Source organism: Chlamydomonas reinhardtii, chromosome 12 (genome assembly GCF_000002595.2).
Source record: "Chlamydomonas reinhardtii strain CC-503 cw92 mt+ chromosome 12, whole genome shotgun sequence".
In the NCBI taxonomy this organism is placed as follows: Eukaryota; Viridiplantae; Chlorophyta; class Chlorophyceae; order Chlamydomonadales; family Chlamydomonadaceae; genus Chlamydomonas; species Chlamydomonas reinhardtii.
In genome coordinates, this window is record NC_057015.1 from 103510 (window position 1) to 112324 (window position 8815).

At 62.2% G+C, this 8815-nt stretch overlaps 2 protein-coding genes across 3 annotated transcripts; one reads left to right on the top strand and one right to left on the bottom strand.

The window, feature by feature from the left end:
* CHLRE_12g484150v5 (uncharacterized protein) lies at window positions 1-4956 on the bottom strand. 2 transcript variants are annotated; one of them, XM_043067808.1, is made up of 8 exons: window positions 4777-4956; window positions 4522-4619; window positions 4402-4437; window positions 4271-4321; window positions 4005-4209; window positions 2595-3728; window positions 1731-2088; window positions 1-1459 (listed from the first exon to the last, which is right to left on the bottom strand). In XM_043067808.1, exons 1-8 carry the CDS (start codon window positions 4819-4821, stop codon window positions 1143-1145), a joined length of 2244 nt encoding a protein of 747 aa, XP_042917903.1. In that variant the 5' UTR covers window positions 4822-4956; the 3' UTR covers window positions 1-1142. The 2 variants fall into 2 exon arrangements, with proteins under 2 accessions (XP_042917903.1, XP_042917902.1); XM_043067807.1 differs by having other exon boundaries at window positions 1731-2091.
* Window positions 4957-5066: 110 nt separating this feature from the next.
* CHLRE_12g484200v5 (uncharacterized protein) lies at window positions 5067-8784 on the top strand. The gene is made up of 8 exons (XM_001703117.2): window positions 5067-5219; window positions 5297-5348; window positions 5425-5494; window positions 5602-5713; window positions 6141-6211; window positions 6615-6850; window positions 7467-7703; window positions 7940-8784. Exons 1-8 carry the CDS (start codon window positions 5194-5196, stop codon window positions 8171-8173), a joined length of 1038 nt encoding a protein of 345 aa, XP_001703169.1. The 5' UTR covers window positions 5067-5193; the 3' UTR covers window positions 8174-8784.
* The last annotated feature ends 31 nt before the right edge of the window (window positions 8785-8815 follow it).

The window sequence follows — 8815 nt, forward strand, 5'->3', positions numbered from 1 at the left end:
CACTTGTTAATAAATGCTACCAGTTCGGTCTGCAGCCGCAAGCCGCAACGACCTGAGCTGCTTCGTCCATCCGTGACGTTGACCTGACTTGACAGAAATTTTGAATCGTTCCAGCTGTTGTTGCCCACACAGTTCCTGGAGTACACGTGCAGGCCCACAGAGATATGCTAGGATGGGCCAGACCGCAGCCCATCTGTCCACCAGCATGTAGCCCCTAGCATGTGCCCTCGCCGGGTATGCCCCTGGCTGGGTCCTTTCGGGCACCTGTGCGCACTTTCCTCACTGCCTTCGCATAAGCACCCCGTACGGTATGTGAAACAGCTGCTCCGGACCAACCCCATTTGTGTCCCGCTGCCAATAGCAATCTGTACAGGCCTTAACAAAGCCACCACCCGTGCTGCCAAATCGACGCACGTCGTTGGCCCTGCCCGCCCCACCGGCACACTCTCAGCATGCAGACCCTAGCGAATGAATATACACGGACACCCAGCGGCGGACGCCAACTTCGGATGTGACCCTGGCACCACATGCGGCAGCGTGCACCACGCAGTCAACTCCTATCACGCCAGCGCTGCCGCCAAGATATCCAGAGACCATGACCCCATGCAGACCGTGGCCATCGAGGTCCCCTGGCAGCCGCGCGCATGGCCTGCGCTGGCCGCGCGGGGCAGACTGTACAACGCCACATTGGATGCCCTAGTCCAGAGCTGCCCTTCACACATGGCGACGTCTATGGCATTGGCTAAATGCTCCAGTACCTGATCTTGACGCGACCCATGCACATTATATGCTTTGTCCTACTTTGGGACAATGCGGCGACCAGACGGCACGCCACATGCCTTTGCGCCCCGGCGGCATCACAGCATGCGCCTGCACGGTTCATGGAAGCAGTCTAGTTTCCCGAGAGGTTGTTTCTCGCCTCGCCGACGTTGCCCGGCAGCCCTCGCGCGTCCTGGTTAACCGCCAAACTCAACAAGGCTTCAACGCTCACGCGCCCATGCCACCAGCTCATCACGAACACTGCACCGGAGCCACACCCGTTGTCGCGTCCAAGCCATGCTTCCGGAAAGCATCTGGACCTACTGGCGCTCAGCTCACGCCCTGCACAACCCACCCGACGCCACCTCGTGTTCTTCGGCCCCCTACAATGCCATAGACCAGTTTGGCTTCCACACCTCTGCCGAGCCGCCCATGCCGTCTGCTGCTCCGCCCTCCTCCTCGCCAATGACCATGTCCGTGGAGCTGCTGAGGCCCATGCCGCCGCCGCCACCGCCAGCAGCAGCACCAGCCTCGCCCGCCGCCGCTTCCGTCCCGCTGCTGCCGGCTGCCACGGCGCCTGCCCCGCTGCTGGCCCCTGCCCCGCCTGCTGGACTGCTGCCTGCTCCTCCGCGCCCCGGCTCCTCATCGTCGCTGGTGGCCAGCAACACCTCGTCGTCGTCCGGACCCGAGCCGGGCTCGCCTGCGGTGAGGTGCGGTGGTGGGGCGGGACAGGGTCAGTGGAGGAGAGGGCGCGCTGCATTTATACGCTTCTGCATCTTGGAGCGCGGCGCTCTGCCCCTTCTCAATCAGGGCGCTATCCGGTACTGGTGTACAGCCACAAACGCAAGCACACGGCATGCGCAGGTTGGCTGTCGCATGCTTGGGACATGCGTTCGTCACCCCGTGCCTAGGTCTGACACCACCAGCCCTACAGTTGTAGCGACAAAGCCCAAACCCCCAGTCTTGCTCACCTAGCCGTGCCCCTGGCCCGTGCGCAGATGTGCCCGGCTCCGCGTCCTCCATTGGCGCCGCCTCGCCGCCCGCCGCCAGCAGCTCCCGGTCGCGCAGGTTCATAGAGTGCAACGCCTCCGTCAGCCCGTCGCTGCCACCCGCCCCGTCCTCGCCCCCGCCGCCGCCCATCTTGTCTTCATCGTCGTCCTCCTCGCCCACGCCGCCTGTGGCCTCGAACATGGACGTGCCCTTGTACCCGCCGCCTGCGCCTCCCTCGTCGTCCTCGTCCTCGTCTTCATCGTCCCCCTCGTCCACCACGTTGTAGCGGTGGTACAGGGCCGGCTGCATGCCCTGAATCTCGCCCAGGTCCATGTCGTTCTGCTTTGGAAGGGAACGGGGAGGTAGAGGAGGAGGATGGGAAGGGGAAAAGGTAGGGAATAATGGTTGCAAGGCGGCCCGGATGAGTACGGGAGCTCGGTGTATGGGCTCCGGACAACTAGACATATCACAGCGCTTCGAGCCCTCAATTGCTGACGGGCCCCTGCGGCTGCTCCTGCCGCTGCCAGGGCATTTCAACGGTGCCATGGCGACTTGACGACATCCAGGGTCCCCAACCGGCAGCGCGTGCGGTGCCTGGCATGCAGACTCTGACACGTCCCTGGCGCCCCCTGGCAACGTTCCTGTGCGCCTTGTGCACCCTGGCATGTGCGCCGGCGCCAGTCCGTTTCTTACTCCCCTCGACCGGCCTACGAGCATCATTCCGTAGGTCTGTTCCGAATCCCCATTCTCTCCCGTCGCCCAACCTTGCATAGCCCCCAGCCGCGCCGTTACCTCTTCTTCTTGCCGCCATGTCCGCCCCTCGCTGCCCCTGCCGCACTGCGCACCTGGTACTCATCCCCGTCGCTGTCTATCCCCGCTAGGTCCGTGGCCGCGGGCCGGCCGCACTGCCACTTGGAGATGTTCTCCACGTCCTGCCGCGGGTGCAGCTCCGCAGCCAGCCAGGCCTGCCAGCTGGCGCTGGCCGCCAGGTAGGCCTCCACCGCCGCCCGGTTCACCGACTCCGCCGCCGACACGCCCGCGCTGGCGCTGGCCACGCCCTCCAGCGTGCTGCCAATCTGGATCACGTGGCCCAGGTAGCCCGCCCGCAGCACCGGTTTGCCCGCCGCCAGCGCCTCAAAGCCGGGCCGCGGCGCCGGCCGCACCTCGGTGGGCAGACTGGTAAGCCAGTCCAGCAGCTTACAGTGCTCAAACAGATAGGGGATGAGGCCCTCGCTGGGCCGCGCAACGCCCGCCACCAGCATGGCGGTCACATTGTGGTGCAGCAGGTTGTTGAAGGGGTAGGCGCGGAAGAGCTCCAGGCACACCGGCACCGCGTTGGCGCCCACCAGGCCACGCTCCGCCACCACGTCACCGCTGCGCAGCAGCACCGCCATCAGCTCCACCACTTTGAGCTTGGCGCGCCCCAGCGGCGGCGTTAGCAACCCGTACGGCGTGTCCAGGCTGGACATGGCCGCTACGCCCTCCTGTTGCTGCAGCAGCTCCACCAGGCTGGGCAGATGGTTCACGATGGCCGCCACCGCCTCCGCCTTGGCCCGCCGCGCTGACTCCTGCAGCGGCGAGCCGTCCGTCAGAAGCTCTGCGTTGCTGCGCTTAGGCTCCAGCAGCGCAATGCACACGTCCAGAGCCGCAACTAGCACTGCGCGGCCCGGCTGCAGCGCATGCGTGAACAGCGCGCCGATGCACTCCTCGCGCGTCAGCTTGGCGGCCAGCGGGCTGGGCTGCGTGTGCGCGATGGCGGACAGGATGTCTGCGGCGTTGGTCTGCACCTCCACGCTGTGGCTGGAGCCCAGCCGGTTTAGCAGCAGGTTCACCAGCGGCGTGTCCGCCAGCCACTGCGCGTAGGTGGGCATGAACATGATGCTGGATTGCTCGTCGGCGCCCACCAGCCGCTTCACAATCTCAGTGACCGACGTTGTGTCCACGTGGTTCACCAGCTTCTCCAGGATATGCGGGTTCTCCTGAGCGGCAGCAAGCGACGAAAGGGGCATGACATAAGCGGGCACCGTGAAACACGTGCGCCAGGCTACAGGCGGGTGGCGGCGGCCGGTGGGTAAGTACGTGCAGAATGGCTGCAGCTGGGGCAAACACCACGGGGCAACACTCAACCTGTCCTGGTGAGCCCCCACCCTAGGGTTTCTGCAGCCAATAGCGCCCCATTCCCTACGCCGCTGCTCCGGCCACTGTATGAGCGGGGAGCCCCGCGGGGAGCCCCGACGCGCGGCTCTTGGGAGTACCTGGAAGTACTGCATCATCTCATTGGTCTTTCGCAAGAGCAAATGCGACACGACCCGGCCGAAATAGCCCGCCGTCTTGCAAGAGAGCGGCGGTTCCGAGTCCAAAAGCGAGAATAGGAGACGCATGAGGTCCGTATCTTCCAGCAGCGTGTTAAACACGGCCTCCACCTCGCAGCAGAACACCTCGCAGGAGGTGAAGGGGTACCTGGGGAGGCAACAAAGCGTTCTTCCGGGCACCATAAGCGCGCACATGCATCATTACTTACTTGTACGTGCGCTTGGGGTCATCTAGCTCGCCGGGCGGCTCGACAATGTACCTGCATGCCGCTTTAGTGTTAAGCACGCACTCCTCATCGAGCTAGCTGCTACCCGCTATGAGCCCAGCGCTCTAGCTCACTTGATAAGTTGCTCGACAGTGCTCCGTTCACGTAGGCTGCGGCCAGGGGAAGGGCTCGTTGTGTCAATGTCGAGGGAGATCAGCCCCTTGACCCGGGCCCGCCCGAAGCTGGCCACTCACAAGGCAACTAGCCTCCCGTTAAGGGACTTGCACTCCTGCACGATGTCATCCTCCTCAAGCAGCTCCTCGAGCGTGAACTCCTCCTTGTCAAGGATTTGCTGCGCGAAAGCACCAGTGCAAAATCCCCGCCAGTACTGTGATTTCATGTCTCAGTTGAGCGAACACTCAGGTCAGCACCAATCATAGTCTGCAGGCTAAAAAGGAATGCACCCTCAAGCCACGCCCTGCTGCGCGGCCAGAACTGCTAGGACTGACCTCAACTGGCCCTGGGGATGCAAAGCCTGTGACCTTCCAAAACATCTCTCTCTATCGACCTACGGTCTGCGCATTCGGTTTAAGAGTCGGCGGTCCTGGGGTTTGCCATCAATGCAATGTTCTGAGCATATCATGCATGGCAAAGCGTATGTAGCGACGTTGAAATTTGCGCTGGTCTTCCAGAGTCAGAGGGTCATGGCAGGAGCGACCGATGCAGCGGAATGGCTCGCCAAGCACGCTGGCCTTCCCTAGATCTTCTGTCTTAAAACAATTGTGTAAGAAAAAGTATTGGTTAGTTAGTCGCGCCAGCAAGCATCCCTGTAATCCTCGTCGGTCCTGTTTTTGCACACAGCTCTATAGATAGCTACTGACCATAGTATCGCTGCAATAATACAAGGCTTTCCTAGCAAGACCACGATGCAGATGCAGCAGCAGCGCATGCGGTGAGCCAAAGTTCAGGGCTATTCGCTGTCAACGACGACGCGCTTCATCTTGGCCTTCGAATTGTGCTCATTTACAGGTTCTCCCGCGATGCCCGTCGGATCGGCGCCTCGCGCGTGCCTCTGGCCAAGGTGCGACCCAAATCGAGCCTGCCCTGATGTGTTGTGCCCAGTTGTGCTAATTCGCGCCTCGCTGGATCAATTGTAGGCTGCGCCTGGCCGCAAGGTTGTGGCCCAGGTTGCCACTGCTACTGCTGAGAAGGTCGACGTGAAGCAGGGTGAGGCTTGCATGTGGCGGCACTTCTGCTAGGGCTACGCGCTGCTACAAGCGTACAGTGTTACCTTGGTATAGGTCTACTCACCGCTGTGGTTCTACTTTGCGCAGCTGGATCCTTCGACTTCAACACCTATATGGTGGACCGTGCCAAGCTGGTGAACAAGGCCATGGACGAGGCCGTGCCGCTGAAGTACCCGGAGACTCTGAACGAGAGCATGCGGTAGGGAGGAGGGCTAGGAGGGGCCTCTGAGAGGAGGGTGCGGGAGGTGGAGCCGCTGGCCTGGACGTGGGTATGGGGTGCCATGAGGCGCATCAGCGTCACACGGGATCTGGCGGGCGGCACCACCCGCAACGCCAGCCACTCTACTACGACGCCGCGTCACTGTCACTGTCGCTAATGATCAGCACCTCCTTAGCCTGCTTCGCCTTCTCCTCCGCCTCCGCCTTCTGCATCTTCTCAATCACCTTGCGCGCCACCACCGCTAGCTCCGTCAGCTTGCCCTTGCACTTGTCATTTCGCTTGCGAATAACAAAGCCCTTCTCTCCGCACTGCAGCTGTGTTTTCTTATAACAATTTGAGTATAAGAAGTTGGGTCCAGCTCCCTCCCATGCTTTACGCCGGATCTCGTCCCCTTCCTGCACCGCAGCTACTCACTGCTGGCTGGCGGCAAGCGCGTGCGCCCAGCTCTCTGCCTGGCGGCCTGCGAGCTGGTTGGCGGTGAGATGGGCGCGCTGGGTGGCATGCGCGTGCGGCCCAGTCGGGCTTGGGTGAGGGGGCAGATCTTGAAGGCAGCCATGGCCGTAAACGCGTTGCGCATAACTACATGTCGGAAGGACAAGGCAGCGCAGACTATCCTGTGCGTTTGGAAAGGATCCAGATCTAACGGGCGCGTGGCTGCCCTGTGCCAACCCGACGCGCTGTGTGTTTACGGATATGGTTAGCAGTCCTGCGCGAGTCCTGCACGGCAGCATACCGCGGTCAGTGCGCACGAACGCACAACCTTGCGCGACGGTATTGGTTACTCGTTATGAATACGGGCCAATCACACGTCGAGCTGCAATGCCGTGTATGCCGACCATTGCGCCTCGCCCCCCTGACCCATAACACGCGGCGACCGCAGGCGACATCCACGCCGCGCTGCCTGCTGCGTGCGCCATGGAGATGGTGCACACCATGTCGCTCATCCATGACGACCTGCCCTCCATGGACAACGACGACTTCCGCCGCGGCCGCCCCACCAACCACAAGGTGTACGGCGAGGACATTGCCATCCTGGCGGGCGACGCGCTGCTGTCGTTCTCGTTTGAGCACATTGCGCGGGCCACGAAGGGCGTCCCCGCGGAGCGCGTGCTGCGGGTGAGTGATTGGTGTGGCAGATCTGGGGTGGCTGGGTAGGGTGACACGGATCTGGTGGTAGCGTGTTCGGGAGGCGCGTAGGGAGGCGCGTATACGGGCTGGCGGGCAGCAGTGACATCAGCCGGAAAGCCGACCGCATGAGTATTGCAGGGCGCCCAGGGACGGCGCCGAACGGCCGCCAACGTGTGGAGTTGCGTGGGAAGCAGCGATAACGGGTGTCAGGGCGGAAGCAGGCAGGAGGGGTGAGGCGATGGCCGGGCAGGCCAACAAATATGGGCCCTCGCTCTGCTTATCTCGGCAAGTCCTTGCATAGCTGTGGTATCCAGCCCCTTAGAGTGGCTCCCGTCTGGTAGCTGTCAAAAGGGTCACGTGGGGGGAATGTGGGCGTTGGGGCATTGCGCGTGCTTGGCCCTCGCTGACTTTGGCGACTGCTTCCAGCTCACTTGGCCGAGCCAGGCTATGCTCTGACAAAGCACGGCATGCCCCTTCCTGTGGGGCACCGTTGGCATGGCAGCGTGGCAGGGGCCCGGCGCCTTGTTATGTCTAGCGCACGACACCCGCCTGTGCCTCATCCCTCTCCATTAGAACGCCATCTCCGGCATGGCTGCACGTCCAGGTAATCATGGAGCTGGGCAAGGCTGTGGGCCAGGACGGCCTGGTGGCAGGCCAGGTGGTGGACATCCAGAGCGAGGACAAGGAGGTGGGTCTGGACGTGCTCAAGTACATCCACGAACACAAGACCGCGGCGCTGCTGGAGGCGTCGGTGGTGTGCGGTGCCATCCTGGGCGGTGCCGACGAGTCCACGATTGAGAAGCTGCGGAAGTACTCGCTCAACATCGGACTTGCGTTCCAGGTGGGCCGGGCGGGCGAAGCAAAGGCATCTAGGCGCAGCGTGAGGCGGGGCGCTGTACTAAAGTGCGGAGAGAAAGAGCGACACATGCTGACATGCACGATCGCTTCAATGGTTTCATCCTAGTTTATATGGAGCGTGCTTAAACATGGCACGGGCTACTTGCGGGACGCACTCAGGCAGCTGCTGTGCACCCAACATCGCGCCAACCGAGTGCCCGCGCGCCACCTGCTGTTCAGGTGATTGATGACATCCTAGACGTGACCGCCACAACGGAGCAGCTGGGAAAGACCGCCGCTAAGGACCTAGCGGTGAACAAGACCACCTACCCTAAGCTGCTGGGCCTGGAGAAGTCGAAGCAGGTGGCAGATGACCTGATCAAGGAGGCTATCCAGCAGCTAGACGGCTTCGACGCCGCCAAGGCCGCGCCTCTGGTGGCCCTGGCCAAGTTCATCGGCTACCGGCAAAACTAATTGGGCTGCAGCTTGAGACCAGATGCAGTCAGTTTATCCCGACTTACTTACCCCGCTAAAGCTTTGACCGGCGTCAGCGTCGTCAGACAAACAGATTTAGGCTCCCGATGTGGATGTGACGATGCGTAGACTTGGGTAGTGACATGGGGGCGCCACCGGATGTGGGTTTGCGTGATTTCCAGGGGCGCAGCTCGAGAAGAATTGATCCGCGAGCCCATGTGCCGCGCGTTTGGATTGGGGAGTTGTTTGTTGCCATGCTCCGGGCCAGCCGGGCAGGCGCTGTACGGGGACCACGCAGGCGGGTGTCGCCGCTTGGCGCCTAATACCTGGCCGCGGGCCGACACTTTCCGTTGCAGATTACAAGTTAGGATACGCGCGGTGGCAAGGGCGCGCACAGTAGGGTAATATGAGCATGCGGGGCGAAGGTAACGAGTGGAGCTGCGAAGAGCTGCCCGGAGCATGTTAGAAGAGAAGAAAGTTCACGTGATGAGTGGAGTGTGTTGCTGGATGAGTGTGCATTAACAATATTGACCATATGGGGGTCTGACTCGATCGCGCCAAGCCCTCACTCACCCACTGCTCGGAGGACGAGATTGTAATGGATAACAGGCGAGGGGGATTGCGGCATTCAGGCTGGGCTTG

What these genes read in the sequence shown, in the direction of transcription:
- CHLRE_12g484150v5 (XM_043067807.1), bottom strand. Translation starts at nt 4,821, where the DNA reads ATGTTTTGGAAGGTCACAGGCTTTGCATCCCCAGGGCCAGTTGAG. An exon ending in ACTGTCGAGCAACTTATCAA is followed by an intron (nt 4,322 to 4,401) that starts GTGAGCTAGAGC and finishes AGCGGCATGCAG; the next exon opens with GTACATTGTCGAGCCGCCCG. An exon ending in AGATGATGCAGTACTTCCAG is followed by an intron (nt 3,729 to 4,004) that starts GTACTCCCAAGA and finishes GCTGCCGCTCAG; the next exon opens with GAGAACCCGCATATCCTGGA.
- CHLRE_12g484200v5 (XM_001703117.2), top strand. Translation starts at nt 5,194, where the DNA reads ATGCAGATGCAGCAGCAGCGCATGCG. An exon ending in ATGCAGCAGCAGCGCATGCG is followed by an intron (nt 5,220 to 5,296) that starts GTGAGCCAAAGT and finishes GCTCATTTACAG; the next exon opens with GTTCTCCCGCGATGCCCGTC. An exon ending in GAAGGTCGACGTGAAGCAGG is followed by an intron (nt 5,495 to 5,601) that starts GTGAGGCTTGCA and finishes TACTTTGCGCAG; the next exon opens with CTGGATCCTTCGACTTCAAC.